Source organism: Enhydra lutris, unplaced genomic scaffold (assembly GCF_002288905.1).
Source record: "Enhydra lutris kenyoni isolate GAN:26980312 unplaced genomic scaffold, ASM228890v2 scaffoldscaffold64, whole genome shotgun sequence".
NCBI lineage: Eukaryota > Metazoa > Chordata > Mammalia > Carnivora > Mustelidae > Enhydra > Enhydra lutris.
The window spans coordinates 4,862,247-4,881,664 of NW_019154148.1; the positions used below are offsets into that span (position 1 = coordinate 4,862,247).

The 19,418-nt window shown below is 39.2% G+C and overlaps 1 protein-coding gene across 6 annotated transcripts in view; it reads right to left on the reverse strand.

Annotated features, from left to right (window-relative positions):
* LOC111158910 (adaptor related protein complex 3 sigma 1 subunit) overlaps positions 1 to 19,251 on the reverse strand; it is a 75,304-nt gene extending 56,053 nt beyond the window's left edge. For 5 of the 6 annotated variants that reach the window (XM_022521241.1, XM_022521237.1, XM_022521240.1 and 2 more), the window contains exon 1: positions 19,080 to 19,249. In XM_022521241.1, the coding sequence (XP_022376949.1) occupies positions 19,080 to 19,148 (69 nt within the window). In that variant the 5' untranslated portion in view covers positions 19,149 to 19,249. Of the gene's footprint in view, positions 1 to 19,079 lie in introns of all 6 variants that reach the window. The other variant, XM_022521236.1, reaches the window with a different exon arrangement.
* Between the last annotated feature and the right edge of the window lie 167 nt (positions 19,252 to 19,418).

Genomic DNA, 19,418 nt, shown 5'->3' on the forward strand with positions numbered 1-19,418 from the left:
GACATCTCCAGTTATAATCCATAAAGTCATATAAAAACTTACATGTGAAAGACTAAAAACATCACATTTCTTCTAAAACCTGTTTTTCTAAAAAAAAAATAAAAAAATAAAAAAAATTTAAAAAGTAAAACCTGTTTTTCTTTCTTTTTTAAATTCAAGTACAATTGACATACAATGTTATATTAGTTTCAGGTGTACAAAAAGTGATGTGACAATTCTATACGTTGCTCAACACTCAACACAGTAATTATAGTCACCATCTGTCACCATTCAACATCATTACAATGTCACTGACCACATTTTGTAGACTGTACTTTCATCTCCGTGACATATTTACTCTAACTAGAAGTTTGTACCTCTTAACAAAACCCATTTTTATTACTGTATTTCTAATCTCATTTAACAGCATTACCATTCACCCTATCTCTTAAGCCAAAAATCTTGATGATTTCTTTCCTTTCACTTTCCATGTCTATTGGGTCACCAAGTCCTGTTAATTCAACTGCAGAAACAACAGTAAACCTGGATTCAGATACTGTCTCAATTCAGATTCTTATTCTTACCCAGAATACTGTAAGAACCACCTAAACATTAACTCTGCCACCTGTCTCTCCACTCCAAACCATCTCACCCATGGGACCAGAATTCCTTCCTAAGTAACAGTATTTGTTACTTCCTTTCTTAGTTCCCTGGATTCCATCTGACCTAACATCCAAACTCCCTCCAGGCCATAAACAAAACCTTCCAAAGCCGATTCCTGACCTACCTATGAGTTTTCATCATCTATCTCTTCTCTCCTACATAATCTACTTCAACTGCACTGAACTTCTCACCATGCGCTTCATTCCTATTTTCCTACTCCCTCACCCCATTCTCTAGCAACAGCTTTTTATGCCTCAGATCAAACATGATGGTTTGTCAAGTGTTTTTGTACTTTCCCAGGAAAAAATTATTTCCTTCTTCCTCAGTGCTTCCGTGATACTGTTTTTATTCCTAACATATACTTTTAACAGTGTGCTCAAATTTCCTTTGTAAATATCTGAATTCTATCAGACTCCAATCCCCTCCAAATCTTTAAATGTGAAATGCTGAACACAGTGGCTGGCATAGAGTCACCAATAGAAGTACACTGAATAAATGAACATCAAATGTAGAAGAAGGGATCCACATTCATTCATATTTTCAAACATCAGGATTACATGACACACTCCAAAAAAGGGAGGCAGTAAAGTAAAGGCAGTATTGTGTAGTAGTTAAAGGTATGAGCTCTGTTCTAATTAAGACAGTAGGTTAAATGTACAAAAACATCTATTTTTGTGGCCTTCTCAAACCCAGCTAAAACAGTATCAAAATCCACCCCCCCCTTTTTTAAGGGCATAAACCATGAGGATGAAGAAAATGAGAAAGAAGACAGGGTAACAAAATTTAGTAAGTGGCTTGAATGAGTGGTCAAGTATTAAGTAAATCTCAGAAAACCTAATCCCAAATCGGCGACAGGGAAACCCAAGAACTAACCCAATCTGTATCACAAAATGGCCAAAGGCTCAAGAATTGGTACTTGTAGGTACTTCTGGAAAAGAGGAATGTAAAATAAGGAGGACTGTTTCTGAGGTAGAAGGACCACTAAATTCCCTCTGCCATCCCCAAGAAAAGTCTGTAAACTTATTTCAAGGAGAAGATAAAATTTTGGGTCTTTGGAGGGCAAGGGGTACTACGGTAAGTAGAATAATGACTCACCAAAAATGACATCCTAATCCCTGGAACCTATGAATAGATCCCCTTACACGACAAAGAGGACTTTACAGGGGTGATTAAAGTAATGACCTCGAGTTCGAAAGATTATCCCAGATTATCTCATAGGACCTAACTAATCATGTGGCTCCTTAAAATCAGGCAGTCTTTCCTGGGCTGTGGTCAGAGGAAGATGTGACCAGAGAATAATCAAAAGAGATGCCATGCAGTTGGTTAGATGATGGAGGAAGAGGGCCAAGAGCCAAAGAATGCAGGCAGCCTCTGGGAGCTGGAAAAGGCACGGAAATGGATTCTCTCCTAGAGCCTTCAGAAAGGGATGCAGCTTTAATGATATGTGTATTTGAGCCCAGTAAATCCCATATCAGACTTGTAACTCACAGAGCTGTATGATAACAAGTTTGTACTGTTTTAAGCCACTGCATTTTTGGTCATTTGTCAGAGCAGCAATAAAAAGCAAATACAGTGTACTAAAAACAGAAAATTTAAGAAAATGTACCCATACCCGTTGCTAGTCCTTTTTTCAATCAGTTCCCAGAATGCCTAAACCAGGTTTTCTTCACCCTCTAGGCAGGAACCTGGCACAAACTTCTCCAGGAACTCTACTTAGATCTAAAGATAATGACGTTGGGAGTTCCCACAATGGAGAATCTGTTATCTGTTCACCAGAATGCAGTTCCTTTACTTCCCAGACACACAATTCAACAATATTTTTCATTTTTTCCTTGAATTAATGTAGACCAACACAAACAGGCTCTGGCCAATGGAATGTGGTTGGTAGTTGCAACGGAATGCTTCAGCTGGCACAACTGGAAAACAACTGTGCTTACCTCTTCCCAATTCTGCATTCTGTGACATCATGTTGAGAGCGTGACAACTGGCCATCATGGGAGTACTGACACCACGTAGCAAAGGCTACAAATTATAGCTTTTTCCTCCTAGATGAGCTGGTTGTGAAAAATATAAAAATGCTGCCTGATCTCCCATGTTAACTAGATGCAGAAGTGCCTTTGACCCCTCCCTCAAGAAAAAACAAATGCCCACAAAGAAGTTTCTAGCTCATCAGGATCACCAATATTGGACTTCATGTGAAAAATAAACTTTTATTGTGTCAAGCCACTAAGATTTGGTGAATTGTTAACAGCAATTGCCATTTTCACAACAGCTAAACTGCCTAGTCTGATAATCTCAAGTACAGCTCACACAGGCAATCACCGATCATGGATTCAGAGCTTCTAATTAGCTTTAAGAATCCTAACCAGGAAAAAAAAAAAAAGAATCCTAACCAGGAGCAGTCAATCAAGGATTACTGGACATCTGAAGACAGCTCTCACATAAAGACAAAATATGGAGTGAAAATAACTTAGAAAAAACAAACCAAGTATGGAAGAGAAAATTTTTTTAATATTTATCATTAGTATCAGAGAAGTAATAAAGAAATTGCAACTATAAAATAAGAACAGCATACTATAAGATAACAATATCCAGATATTTTAAAGGGAGCTCATGGAAATTAAAAATTTAAACAGAAATTTTTTTTAACTCGGGGAAACACTGGAAAATAAAGTTGAGAAGTCAACCACAAAATAGAGTCAAAGGGCAAAATGACAGAAAACAGAAGAGGAGGAATAAGAAAAATAGAACAGTCAAGAGGAATGCTGAATAAAAAGAGATTCAAAAGGAGAACAGAGGAAATGGAGGAATTTTTCAAGCAGAGAGAAAAAGAATGTCGAGAAAAAAAAGAGCTCATCAAGTACTCAGACCTGATAAAACAGCCTCAGAGCAAAGGGTCTATGAACCTTTAGAAATCTCAGAAAAACAAGAGTCTACATACTTTCTGGACAGTAAAAACAGACCATACACCAAGAAAAAATAATCAAAATTGCCTCAAGCTTTTTGATAGCAATACTGGAAACTAAAAGGCAATAGAGCAATGCCATCAAAATTCTGAGGGTAAATTATTTCCAACCTAGAATTCTATAGACAGACAATGTGAAGTTACAATAAGACTCTTCACAAACAAGCAAGGTCTCAAATAATTTATCTCCTTATGGCCTTTCTTAAGACGTTACTGGAGAAGTGTTCTCCATGGTAAGGTAACAAACCACACTATCAAGCAATAGGAGGTCCAACATAAAAACAGGCTAAAGATAACAAAGATAACAGAGATATTTGCCATCCAACAGGTCTAGACTGGGCCTAGTCAAAGGATTCCAGAAGAGATTTCTTCAGGAACATGACACTGAGGAAGAAGCATATGATTGTGATGAATGACAAATATGTCAGTTAGTGGTAAGAAAATAAAAAACTAGATCAAAGAAAAAGGCGATTGTTTATTTCCAAGGAAAATGAACTGTCAGGAGAGAAAAAAAACTAAGCACAATTTACAACACAGTTCAGGTGAGAAAAGCATTTACACAGGAAATTGATGAAAACACCAGATACTGCTCTAACCAGTATTATGAAATAACAGTGAGAAGACTGGGAAGGATGCAGACGTTGGGTGGGACAGAGTGGAGAGCTAAAGAAGCATTGTCAATAGCAGAAGTAAACAGATCATGCCTGCAACTGAAAAAATATGGCAGCAAAACAAACACATTTAGAAACATGTAAATACTGAATAATCAGCTAAAAGTATCTACCTGTGGGAAGGGAGAAATGAAAGAATGTTATTTTTCATAATAAGCCTTACAGAAGAACTATTAGATCCTTTAACCTATGTGTCTGTATAACTTTGTTAAACAAAGTAAAAATAAAGAAGGAAGGGAGGAGAGTATAAAACCTGCAACCAGACTATATGGGTCTATTCCTGGACATGCTCTTTATTAACTGTGTGACTGTGAACAAGTTACTTAACCTCTCTGTGACTGAATATCATAACATTTATAGCATGAATAATATAACAATATCTACCTCGCACAGTTGTTGCAAGAATTAAGTTAAAATACATAAATCTCTGGGGCGCATGGGTGGTGCAGTGGGTTAAGCCTCTGCCTTCAGCTCAGGTCATGATCCCAGGGTCCTGGGATAGAGCCCCACAACGGGCTCTCTGCTCAGTGGGGAGCCTGCTTCCCTCTCTCTCTCTCTGCCTGCCTCTCTGCCTACTTGTGATATCTCTCTCGGTCAAATAAATAAATAAAATCTAAAAAAAACACAAAAACATAAAGCTCTTAAAAACAATACCTGGCACATAATAAGCATGGATTAACAATGACTTACTTAAAACATCTGTCTCTGGGATTGTCTATAAAAGAAGCTCTAGAATTCTAATGATAGGTGTAAAATCTTGTAAGGAGTTTTCTTTTAAGAAAAGTTATCCTTTTTGCACTGTTATTGTTTATAAACAAATTACAGATTATATAAGCTAAACCATAACTATGTTTTATTATTTTATCAGTGAAAATAATTTCTCATATAAACTTCTAAGACTGCCTCTCATAAGCACCTTTCTTAAAATGTCAGCAATACTCATCTAAGAAAATCAGTATCAGAAAGAATGCCTTAAGATTTTAATCAAACATCCAAAATTTAAGATTAAACAAATCAAGTCTCTGCTGACATAAGACAATTTCCCTTTCTTTATTAATCAATTTAATTTAATAGCTTTCATAAAGAAGCCTAGAGCTTGCTTCAGGCAGATCAGATTTCCTAATACTATAGCTTCATCACAGAAGTCAACAGATACATTTCAGCTGGTCACAACTCCTAGATAACATCAGTCTAAAGACAACTAGAATTATATAAAGGCAACAACATTTGTTGTTTTATTTACTTCTCTTAAAAAGAATTAAACACTTCTCTTAATGCATTAGTGAAAATTCATTTTATAGACTCAGTAACCCACTAACAAAACTTTTCTCTCTTCCTATGCTCATTTCCTGTTCTTATATGTATGTCATAAAGGCAACTTTAAAACCAAAACATCCCTCTAGTCAAACAGTAAATATGTCATAATCCTCATCCCTCCTTCCCATACACACTCAGAGAATTTTTTTCTTAAAATGCATTCAGACTCTGCTAGCTGCTAGAATATCAAGGATTACCAAGATGAAAGAGAAAGAGATTTTTTTCTCTGAGAGTTTAAAACAAAAAATAAAATGAATATAACCATTTCAAACTTTTATTCGGTGTTCTGTGTCTTGCCTTTTTTAATATTCCTAAAGAGAAATAGATGTCGTTGTAATAAAAGTTACAAAGCAATTCCTGATTTAAGCATATACAAATAGCATACTACAAGAGGTAAAGAGGAACAATGATTTTCAGCAGCAAGATCATCATCTTCGAAGAAGAGACAGATGTCTAGAAAGAGACTTATAGAATAAGTAGAATTTAGAAATTCAATGAATAGAGAATATTAAATTGCATGGCATTCAAAGCTGAAAAACAAAACAGGCAAAACCATGGGATCGGGAGAGCAAGGTGTATATATGAGAAACAAAGTTCACTTTTCATTAAAAGCAAGAGAGGTATGAAGGTTAAGCCTCAGAACAACCTAACATTTCGAAATAATGAAAAAGAAAAGGTCCCAGGAAAGAAAATTCAGTGAGTGTGGGTTTTTTGCCAGCAGTAAGTCTAGTCTGCACAGAGCCTCGGTGCTATGTAAGCAGGCCTCACTTAAGCCCGAGTGCATAATGGACAAGCAATGAAAATGGGGCTACCTTAAATCCCAAACATGGAGGGAAGAGTATTAGTACTTGCCCAGATCCTTCATTAAATTTCTTTAGAGAAAAACCCTCAGGTATCTTCCCTTATAATGTATAAAAATGTATTAAGGCTGCTTAGCACAATAAAGAAAGTGCTCAATAAATGATAGCTATTATTAACACTCTACAACTACCATTCACTATACTATCTCCCAGTTTCAGTAGCAAAGACCCTTTTTTTTTTTTTTTTGAACACATAGCTGAGGTGACAGACTGAGTTTGAAATATTTAAAGAGAGAATTTAACCACAGCGGCAGCTGAAAGGTTTGAGAATTCAAGAACAAGGTAAAATTGGAAGGGCGGGGTGGGAGGGGGTAGTTAGAGGAAGAGACCAAGATAATTTAATAAATAAAGAACAGCCGTCTTTTGAGGAACCTGGGTGGCTCAGTGGTTTAGATGTCTGCCTTTGGCTCGGGTCATCATGTCCCACATCGGGCTTCCTGCTCAGCAGGGAGTCGGCTTGTCCCTCTCCCTTCCCCTTACTCATGTTCTCTCTCTCTCTTTCTCTCTAAGAAATAGGTAAAATCTTTAAGACAAAACAAAACAAACAAACAAACAAACAACAACAAAAAAAAAAAACAGTTGTCTTTTCAACAAATGGTGCTGGGAAAACTAGAAAGCCACATGCAAAAGGACAAAGTTAGATCCCTACCTCAGGTCATATACAAAACAAACTCAAAGTGGATCATAGACCTGAATGTAAGAACTAAAATTACAAAACTCCTGGAAGGAAACACAGGTTTCCTTAATCTTCATGACCTTGGAGTAGACAAACCCTTCTTAGATATAAGAACAAAAGCACAAACAAGAAAAATAGATAAAGTGGACACCAAAATTAAAAATCTTTTTAATTATAATAAGATTAATAAGTTAATAAGTGCTACAAATGATATCAGCAGGAAAATGGCAACAACCAACAATCAGAATAGAAAGAAATATAAGCAAATCATACACCTGATAAGGCACTTGCATCCAGAATGCATAAAGGACTCTTACAACTTAGTAATAAAAATACAACCCAACTGGGGCGCCTGGGTGGCTCAGTGGGTTAAGCCGCTGCCTTCAGCTCAGGTCATGATCTCAGGGTCATGGGATCGAGTCCCGCATCGGGCACTCTGCTCAGCAGGGAGCCTGCTTCCCTCTCTCTCTCTCTGCCTGCCTCTCTGTCTACTTGTGATCTCTCTCTGCCAAATAAACAAATAAAATCTTTAAAAAAAAAAAAATACAACCCAACTTATAAATGGGCAAAGGATTTGAAAAGACTTTTTTCAAGGAAGATATGCAAATAGTCAATAATAACATGAAAAGATGCTCAACATCATTTGTCATTAGGAAAATACAAATCAAAAAATCACAACAGATAGATGCCACTTGACATCCACCAGGATGGTCAGAATCAAAAAAGAACAATAACAAGAGTAAGAGTTAGTTAATGAGGATATAGGGAAACTGGGACTGTCATATGCTTCTGATGAGAATGTGAAATGGTACAATTTGGAAAACACTCCGGCAGTTCTTCAAACAACTAAAGATAGAGTTATCGTAACAATTCCACACCTAGATATATGCCCAAGAGAAATGAAAACAAACGTCCACACAAATATTTGTATATGAATGTAATGTTCACAGCATTATCCATAGTAGTCAAAGATGGAAACAACTCCAACATCCATCACATAACAAAGAAATAAAAGGTGGTCCTCTTCGATGTCAGCCACAGCAACTTCTTTCAAGATGTGTCTCCAAAGGCAAAGGAAACAAAAGCGAAAATGAACTTTTGGGACTTCATCAAGATCAAAAGCTTCTTCACAGCAAAGGAAACAGTCAACAAAACAAAGAGGCAACCCATGGAATGGGAGAAGATATTTGCAAATGACAGTACAGACAAAAGGTTGATATCCAGGATCTATAAAGAACTTCTCAAACTCAACACACACAAAACAGATAATCATGTCAAAAAATGGGCAGAAGACATGAACAGACACTTCTCCAATGAAGACATACAAATGGCTATCAGACACATGAAAAAATGTTCATTATCACTAGCCATCAGGGAGATTCAAATTAAAACCACATTGAGGTATCACCTTACACCAGTTAGAATGGCCAAAATTAGCAAAACAGGAAACAACGTGTGTGGGAGAGGATGTGGACAAAGGGGAACCCTCTTATACTGTTGGTGGGAATGCAAGTTGGTGCAGCCTCTTTGAAGAACAGTGTGGAGATTCCTCAAGAAATTAAAAATAGAGCTTCCCTATGACCCTGCAATTGCACTACTGGGTATTTACCCCAAAGATACAAATGTAGTGAGAAGAAGGGCCATCTGTACCCCAATGTATATAGCAGCAATGGCCACGGTCGCCAAACTGTGGAAAGAACCAAGATGCCCTTCAAGAGATGCATGGATAAGGAAGATGTGGTCCATATACACTATGGAGTATTATGCCTCCATCAGTAAGGATGAATACCCAACTTTTGTAGCAACATGGACGGGACTGGAAGAGATTATGCTGAGTGAAATAAGTCAAGCAGAGAGAGTCAATTATCATATGGTTTCCCTTATTTGTGGAGCATAACAAATAACATGGAAGACATAGGGAGATGGAGAGGAGAAGGGAGTTGAGGGAAATTGGAAGGGGAGGTGAACCATGAGAGACTATGGACTCTGAAAAACAATCTGAGGGTTTTGAAGGGGCGGGGGGGTGGGAGGTTGGGGGGGCCAGGTGGTGAGTATTAAGGAGGGCACATATTGCATGGAGCACTGGGTGTGGTGCAAAAACAATGAATTCTGTTACGCTGAAAAGAAAAAAAAAAGTGGTCTATCTATACAAAGGGATATTATTTGGCCATTAAAAGGAATGCTGTACCAATACATAACACATATATACCGATATATAACACAGTGAATCTTAAAAGCACCACTGTAAGTGAAAAAAGCAAGTCACAAAAGACTACATATTTTATGATTTCATTTATATGAGGCATCTAGAAGAGAAAAACCTCTAGACACAGAAAATGGATTAGTGGTTGCCAAGGAAAAGGGGCAGTGGGATCTGGGGAGCGACTGTTAATAGGTACTAGGTTTCAACTGTTTTGATGAAAATGTTTTAAATTTAGATTATGGTGATGGTCATATGCACAACTGTGAATATAATTAACTGTACTAAACTGTATATACTTTCAATGGGTGAATTTTATAACATATTAATTGTAACTTTTAAAGACTAGGTCATTCTTTTAAAAAAAAAAAGCCAGGGCAAGTTTTATAACTAACTTTCTCCTAAAAAGTCTCCTTATGAAAACTGCTCCTCTGGAAGAATTTTGGATGACTTAGTATTCTGTATTAAGAAAGAAGTTCATTCCTTGGGGCACCTGGGTGGCTCAGTGGGTTAAAGCCTCTGCCTTCGGCTCAGGTCATGATCTCGGGGTCCTGGGATCGAGCCCCGTATAGGGCTCTCTGCTTGGCAGGGAGTCTGCTTCCCTTCCTCTCTCTCTGCCTGCCTCTCTGCCTACTTGTGATCTCTCTCTGTCAAATAAATAAATAAAAATCTTAAAGAAAAAAAAAAAGAAAGAAAGAAGTTCATTCCAAAACAAAGCCTACAAAGAGATAATTTATACTGCAGAAATGCAAAAAATATCTGAGAACTATCTCTGGAATATTCTACAGTTCCTTAGCTACATAATCTTCCAACCAACAGTAGGAAGTGGCAAGTAGTGGTAATAATAAAGGTAATTGTTATTATTAATTTTGTTATTAGTCTGTATAATCTGTAAGTATTTTCTTATTTAGCCTTCATAAAAAAAAAAACCCTTATTCAAAATAAAACTCCACAGTGGTAGGCTAGCTAGATAAATTATGATACTATTATGCAATCACTATAAATTATTTTCCAGATATGACACCAAAAGCACAGGAGACCAAAAAAAAGATAAGCTGGGCCTTACCAAAATTAAAAGCTTTTATGCATCAAAGGACATTATCTTTTGAAAAAAGTTGCCATTGCTTAGGCAGCCCATGGACTGGGAGAAAATATTTGCAGATCATGTATCTGATAAGGGAATGATATCTAGACTACATTGAGAACTTCCACAACTCAACAACAACAATAAAACAACCAGGTTAAAAAATGAACAAAGGACTTAATATATACTTCCTCAAAGACATATAATCAGTAAGCACATGACAAGATGCTAACACGAGATGTCATTACACAAATGTAAAACAAAATCACAATGAGCTACTACTTCATAGCCGTTTTGATAGCAATAATGAAAAAACTGAAAATAACAAGTATCAGCAAGGATGTAGGAAAATTAGAACCCTGGTGCATTGCTGGTGGGAATGGAAAATGGCACAGCTACCATGGAAAATGGTACAGCAAATTCTCAAAAAAATTAAACATAGAATTACCACATGATCCAGCAATTCCACTTCTGGGTAGAAAAAGAAGTGAAAGTAGGGACTCAAACAGGTATTTGTACACACGTTCCCATGTATACCTGATGACCCATGTTCATAGCAGGATTATTCACAACAGCCAAAAAGTTGAAGCAATCCAAGTAAACCATGTAGCATATGCGTAACATATAATGGATCATCCAGTCTCAAAAAGGAAATTTTGGTACATGCTACATCATCAGTGAATCTTGAAGATATTCTACTAAGTGAAATAAGCCAGTCACAACAGGACAAATACCATATGATTCCTCTGCTATGAGGTTCCTAGAGTAGTCACATTGAGACAAAAAATAGAATGGTGGTTGCCAGTGTCTGGTAGAAGGCCAGAATGAGAGTCAGTATTTAATGTGTACAAAGTTTCAATTCGTAAAGATGAAGAACTTCCAGATATGGATAGTGGTGTCAGCTGTACAACAATGGGAACATACATAATGCCACAGAACTGTATGCTTAAAACAGTCAATTTTATGTGTATTTCTCCACCTTAAAAAACTCAGAACTGTCACGCTAAGATATATTCATGACAGGAAATAGCAGAATACATCTGTGGTGGGATGAACTGGCAATCTTACGCATTTAATTATATAGCACAAAGAAATCAAAACAATTCAAAGGGTCTGGTACATTGAAAAAGAGCCCTTCCTCCTGGGTGACAAAGAGAACAATGACTGACAGCCGGTGATTCTTGAATTACACCAGGCTTCAAAAACAAGGCAGGAAAGATGTAAACGCTTCTCCGCACAGTAATAGAGGTGGTCTACGGGGCTTCACATAAACAGTGCTCACCTATAATTAAGGTTGTGAGATGTCTGAGAAAAATAAATGCTTTTCTCCATGACTTCACAGGTGATTTAGGAAATGGAACCAGCTTGATCACAGGTCTCATTAGTACCAGGCTGCACAGAACTGGGGCAGTCACTTTGACCTTCATTTGTTGGGCTAGCACTCCCACCTCTCTGGAGCCTAAGGATGACTGGGGTAGAGCAGAAAATGAGCAGAAGAAAGCATCACTGCCTAGCCTGTAGAGGCCAGAGGCACTGTCCAATTGCGCAAACTACAAGTAGGATTCAGGGCGAAATACCTTTCTTGTGAAGAGCATGGTGTAGATGATGTCATCAGACTGAGAGAGATGAAAACGGGGCTGTCCCTGTCCTTCTCTCCAGCCTCATCTCTTGCCACACTTCCCTGTGATCACTCAGCTTGGCTTCTTGATATTCCTCAACACCTACTTCGGTCCGTTTTGAGGGATCCTGCACCATTTTCTGCCTGAAATATTCTTTCCTCAGCTGTTCTCAAACACTCCCTTACCTCATTCGGTTCTTTTCTTAAATGTCCTGAAAGAGGCTCTCCTTGAGGATCTCATTGAATAGTCCCTCCCCCACCACTCTTTATCCCCTTCCACCATTTCATTTTTCTTCAAGCTAATCACAATTTTACATACTTTGTTTACTGTCTATAACCTATCACCAGAATGTAAAACTCACAGTGCAGGGGTGATACCTGTCTTGGTCATCAAATTACCTGTGCTTTGAACAGGGACACACGAACAACAAATATTTGTGGAAGAAATACGGGCAGGGCACAAGGGAAAGGAGAGGACAATGGACACTCCTCCTCTCAAAGCCCTGTCTAGAAGTGCCTCCCCTTGAAGTCTGAAGAACTTACCATCCATTAGCTAGAATGCTGGCCTTTACTGCTCCTATACTGCAATATCCTTCTGAGCATTGCATGGTCTCTCTGTAAAAAAATTTGTTTATCTATACTTCAAAGGATTTGGGAAGGGGAAGGCTGATAAGGCAGAATGGGCAAGGAAAGAACAAGTGTAATTTGTCCCAGTATGAGAGTTTTATGTGACAAGAAGCTGGAAGAAGACTGGCTCCTCTAGGGGGACAACAACTCAGAATCACCTTGGTTTAGCATGAACAGTGAAGAAATCCACAATTCCCAATGAATCTTGGAACACTGAAAAAATAAAATAAAATTAAAAAAAAAAAAAAAGAAATCCACAATTCACAAGTACAAAGACAAGTCCAAGTGCTAAAGACAAGAAAGAATTCTTTGACCTTCCAAAGAAAATTAGCAAAGATTTCCCTTTGGGATGAGAAAATGGAAGGGCCCTCATACACTCAGGTCACACACGTAAATTCAATTTCGTAAAGAGACAGACAGACACAGAGAAAACAATGAATGCAAATGACTAAACGCTATTTACATTAATGTATTTTAAAACATTTTAACAACAGAATTGCCAGACATTAACATATTTTGTTATCCGAAAGCCACAAATATTCTATAAATCCACCAACATTTTCAATGCATTCATTTTATGTTATTAACGTCTAAAAGGTGTATATTCTTCACTGGGACATTATGGAAGGAATTAAAGTAAATGTTAATAGTTAACTATGAATGCTGAAATCAAGATGACCTTAGTGATCTTAACACTTTAATATTTTCCACATAATCACAAAAAAGGAAATGTATTTAAAAATTAAGTAATTTAACAGTCAACAACTTTACTAAAGAAACATAATACAGCCACCCTATACAAGGCCTTCTACTTCTTTGAAAGGCAGAGGAATGACCTCTAATATTGTCTTATTTACAACCTTTCCATGAAAGTAAAAAATCACTATAATTCTGAACATTTTATTTCCTTCTTTACAATTGTCAACAACTTTAATATCAATTTTTTAAAAGCAAGACTTCAAGGATACATAATTTTCCTTACAAGGAAAATAATGATATTAGAATTTGAATTTTTCAATGATGCTTTAAGGAGTACCTTTAATTGATGATTAGACCCGTAACATGGCAACAATAAACTTCAGTTTTTTAATATTTGTGATACATGTTCAGAACCACGTATTATCAATATGTTTTTCTTGGTATTAACCACCTCAGAATCAATGTAAAATTATGAGAGAAGACATAACAGTATCTATTCAAAAGAAATGTGCATGACTCAAGAGGGAATAGTGACACCTGTTTGCCTACCCAACATCCACTCCTCTCTTACACGTTTCCAACAGAATAGTAAATTCATTCATGTGTCCACCCTCAGCTCCAAGGGTGGATACTGATTACTGTAAGCTGTTATTTATCTTGGGCAGAGCTAACCAGACTGAAGGGGAAGACATATCTCGTAGGAACAGATCACACTCTGCTTATACACTGAATTGGTTACCACTGATTTCAATGAGGAAGCCAACCTCTGAATATCAACTTCATGAAAAGCAAGGAAGAAAAAGAGAAAGAAAGTGAAGCTGTGATGAAGTCATTAATTTGCTGAATGAAATAATTTTGGAATCTACTATTCTGCACTTCCTATTATGTATCCTAATACGGTTCTTTTCAAGCAAATTTAAGTCAGGCTAAATAAAACCCTATTTATGTAGTCAACAGCATCCTAATTAATATGGAAAGAAATCAAATCATTTGGAATTCTCTTCTTAATGAGACAGCTCAAATAGTATATGTTACCATGTGTTAGCACCTTAATCCTTAGAACTGTTGATAATGATATTTTGGTCATAAAAAGAAATCTAACTATCCCATCTGCCACACTGTCTGTCTTAAGAGTCACTAAGAAAAGATATTGGTGGGTGCCTGGGTGGCTCAGTGGTTTAAAACCTCTGCCTTCGGCTCAGGTCATGATCTCAGGGCCCTGGGATCGAGGCCCGCATCCGGCTCTCTGCTCAGCGGGGAGCCTGCTTCCTCCTCTCTCTGCCTGCCTCTCTGCCTACTTGTGATCTGTCTCTGTCAAAGAAATAAATAAAATTAAAAAAAAAAAAGATATTGGTAAACATGGATGTATCTTTCTTAGAAATTTAAAAAGAAAAAAAACTTATACATATTTATAAATTTTTGCTTTTTATGTCAACAAATTCAAAAAAGGAAAGAACAATCTTAGGTCCGTTCTAGGGCATGCATTTAACTGACAATAATAATCAGATTTAGTTTATAAGAAAACTGAGGCAACTCATATATGTAACAGTTTGTAATTCACGTATAAACAGTGCATTTTATATGTGCACAATCTTTTGTATCTGTGGAAACAACTACTATAATTCATATAAAAGAAAAACATGTTCACTTTATTTATAGTGATACGTCATGCTTTATTAATAACAAAGGAATCAAAACCCAAGGGTTTTGTTTGATGGCTATGTAAAAATAAATCTGGCTTATTAACTACATGTCTCATTAGTTCTTTATGGCAATACACAAATATTGCCAAGCAAATACTAAAAGACTCAAGTTAATTGTTGCCAAGTTGCTGGGGCTAACCATCAATTAAAGAAACAATTAAACCAAGGAAAACATTCAAACTTCTGTAGTCATAGCTCAAGGAAACAGAGGGCAAGAACAAGAGGTGACAATATTCCGAGTCCACCCTTGAATTCTTAGTATCTGACTCTAGCAGAATGAACCAAAAATTTCAGTTTAGCAAAAGAGATGTGTGACTTCGGATATATCAAACCTCACAACAGCTGGCAGGCACAATCAAACCTAAAAAATCTAAAAATCTATTACAGCAGGAAATGGAAATCTGCACTACCAAAGGGTAAAGATGAACATATATATTGTTGTATCAAAAGGAAGAGTAGGGGCATCTGGCTGGCTCAGTTGGAAGACCATGTGATTTTTGATCTCCGGGTCATGAGTCGTGTGTTGGGTATAGAGTTTACTAAAAAATAAATAAACCTTTTTTTAAAAAGGGGAAGGATAAATGAGGAATGGAAATCCAATGCAATAAGGGAAACGGCTGGCAAATGGTTCAACAGTTTTCAAACTGCTCACTGCTAAACCATTATTGTTGGAATCAAATTTGTGGCATCTTATCAGGACCACACCCCTGGGGGCTGCTTAATAAATTACACTCAAAACTGTCAGTCTTGAGAATACATACTTCTTAGAAACTTCAACTTAAAACAGAAACAGCTGAAGTAACAACTATTCCACCATTGCTTTTATCCTGAAGGCATGAATTCTTAAAACATCCAGTTAATGAAGGACAAAATTTTAAAAGGTGGAAGGAGCCTTAGAAGTCACTTCTAACCCAAACTCCATATTAGGCTAGGAGAATCTAATGAATACATTAAGCAAAGACTTTTGAGAGCTTTCTATATTCAAAATTCAATGTTGGTTGCTAACGGTGACACAAATACATCTAAAACCTGATACCTTCTCTCAAGGAATCTATAGGATGCCCCCAAGGAATTATAGGCTGTGCAACCGAATACTGTACCATAAATAACGATAAAAATAAAATCCTAAGAACCAAGAGGAGTCATCCAGCAAGATAAAAAGCTTCAGGAAGTGCTTAAGTGATGTTTGAGTTAAATGTGGAACAAGAGATCAAATCTGGACATTTGGCAATACAAGGGAAGGACATTCCAGGCAGTGAGAGGAGAATAACTCTGAAGCCCTATACAAACAGACCTCTTTTCCAAATACTCTTTCCTTACATAGTCTGCTCTGGCCATGCTATTTCTTGGTGTTGTTCAAAAAGGACAGAATCTTCAAATAGCCATTCCATCCTCAGGGCCTTTGCATCAATTGCTCCCTCTGCCTGGAATGACCTACCCTCAGATACCTGCACGTCTGGCTTTCTTACCTACTTCAAGACTTTGTTCGAATGTCACCTTCTCGGTGAAGACTTACTTGACTATCCTATTTTAAACTGTCATCCTCATACTCCCTTTTCACCCTACTCCACTTTATTTTTTTCACAGCACTTACTACTATCTGACATGGTATACATATTCTACTTCTTATTAGCTTTGTCCATCCCCCAGCCCCCGCCAAAAGAGCATTAGTTATGTTTGTTCATTTCCAGATTTTAAAACCCTGCCTGGACATGGTAGGCATGAAACGAACATATGCTGACAAACTGGCTGGATGGTATAAAGGAGTGGAAAAGATTTCTCCCCTCAAATCAGTTATATTACATTATTCTTGACCAAGAAAAACAAATATATAGTTGGCTAAACCCAATTTAGGAAAAACTAATAATTAATAGAAACAGTTCCTGGCATTCCCACTTCTACATGTCCAGTGAACACTAGGTTCTTCTTTTTACACCTCTTAACTCCCTGTCCCCAGTAACACTGTCACTAATGCAATGGCCAAAAATGACACCAGAATTGCCATGATGCCAGGACTGCCTCCTCCCACAGTAACCTTCACTGCTACCTCTAAGTAAAGGTAAAAGGCACTTCTCCCATTTTTTCGGACAGGAGAAAGATGTATTCCTGGATTCCCAAATTAAATACATCTTTCTGTTGATGCTTAAATTCTGAACTACATGAGTGGGTTACACTGATACCACGAAGCAGCCAGGAAACTTACTATTTTGAGTACTGATATTAAGTGTAGCTATGAAAAAACACATCTTTGATTTGTTTCAGTAACACAAAACACCTTTCCTACCCTGCAAATGGATGACCCAGGGAATACAGTTAAGAAAAAGATTCCTTCAGTAAAGACCAATACTGCATTTTAGGAAAATGGGTAACAACGTACAGTTAAGGGCATTTTTCCCCCACTCAGAAGGATCAACTATGATTTTATTCTGGGTTTAAAAAAAATCATATCGAGGGGCGCCTCATTATGATAAAAAAAATCATATCGAGGTGGCTCAGTCGTTAAGCATCTGCCTTCGACTCAGGTCATGATCCCAGCATCCTGGGATCTAGCCCTGCATCGAGCTCCCTGATCAGCGGGGGCCTGCTTCTCCCTCTCCCACTCCTCCTGCTTGTGTTCCCTCTCTCACTGTGTCTCTCTCTGTCAAATAAATAAATAAAATCTTTTAAAAAAAATCATACCGAACTCAGAAACAACAGCGTTAGTATTTGAATTACACCATACTAAAACCAAATGGGAACAGAGGAAAATACTCCTTATCACCCACAGAAGCAAAACTACTTAAGGAAATGAGGAATAAGCTCAAGATTTCTCACTTCGGCTAACACCTCCACAGACTGCATTATCATTTTAAGCCCAGTGACATTTTCACATTTCATTTTCAACGGCAGGCATCATTTCCATCTGGGGTTTATCTGCACAGAAGTGCTAGCCTTGGCACGATTTCAGTATTTAATTGAAAGTTCATTTCTGACTCTAAGCAGAATGCCCCCACACGACCCAATAGTTAATATCTCTACAGGAATCCTCACACGGACAGCTCCATTTTACGTTTTACCTAGCGGTGAATTTTGCCCTCAGACAGGCACCTACGTCTGTAACCCTCATTTACCCACCCCCCCTTAAAACCTCCTGCATTTTCTGCAACACCATTTACACTGCACGGAGAGTTTTACGAATGTGACCATTCTTCCTAAGTAGAAGAAAAGCTACAGACGAGACCCCATCCCCTTAGGGAGCGAAATGCCAAACCAGCAGCTGCAATGGGAACTTTCAGGTTAGGGATGGTCACAGCTGTCACGGGTCAAACGTCGCCGGCTACTGCAGGACCTCCTTCACGGCCACTAGGGGGAAAGCTCCATTAAAAAAAAAAAAAAAAAAAAAAAAAAAAAAAAATGTTCGGTCCTCACTTTTTTTTTCCAATAAGGAGGCACCTGAAAGTCACACCGGGCGGCCGAAGGCTGGACCGAGCACCCAGGGGAGACGGTCCAGAGCGAGCGCTCAGGCGAACGCAGGAAGCCCCAAGTTCCTGCGCGACGAGGGGATTACCGGGAAAAACAGGAGCCCATCTGTCCACGGGAGGAGAGAGAGAAGTCGGCCGGGAGAGGCTGCGAGTCAGGGAGGTGGGGCCGCGAGCCCCAGCCCCTCGGCGCGCCCCGAGCTCGGGCGGCGGGCAGGCCGGAGCGCCGGGTGGGTTCGCGAGTGCAGGTGGGCTGCGGCCGCCCGACCGCCGAGGGCCCCCGGCCCCGGGAAGTCCCCAGGGCCTCGCCCGCGCCTCAGGGAAGCCGCCCAGCCCACAGACCGGCGGAGGAGCCGCCCGGGTAGAGCGACGTCGGAGGACAGGAGCGCGGCGGGAGGTGGGCACCTCGCTCGCCCCGGGCGGGAGGCTGACAGCCTGGGAGCGCGAGGCGGCCGAGGGCGCGCGAAGGGCCGCGGCGCGCCTCAGGGGGTCGCCCTGAGGGCGCTGCCAGCCGCCAACGACTCCCCCTCGCGCGGATCTGCGGCGGCGGGATACTCACGTAGGGCTGGTAGAACTTGGAGAGCCGCGGCTTCCCGTGGTTGTTGAAGATGAGGATCGCCTTGATCATGGCTGAGCCGGGCCGACCGGGTGGGCGCTGGGGGCCAGGGCGGGGGCGGGCGCGTGAGGCTCGCCTCAGGATCTCACCGGCGATCCTTCCCCACCCGCCCCCTCCCGCACGCGCGCGCGCGCGCTCCCGAGCCACGGGACGGGGCCTAGGCGGGGCCTGGGCGGGGCCGACGTGAAGGGAAGCGGAAACATCTCTAGCCCCGAGCCCGCTAGTCAGAGAGGCGCCTGCGCACTACGCGGCGTGCAGGTACATGGTTCGCAGACTCCTTCC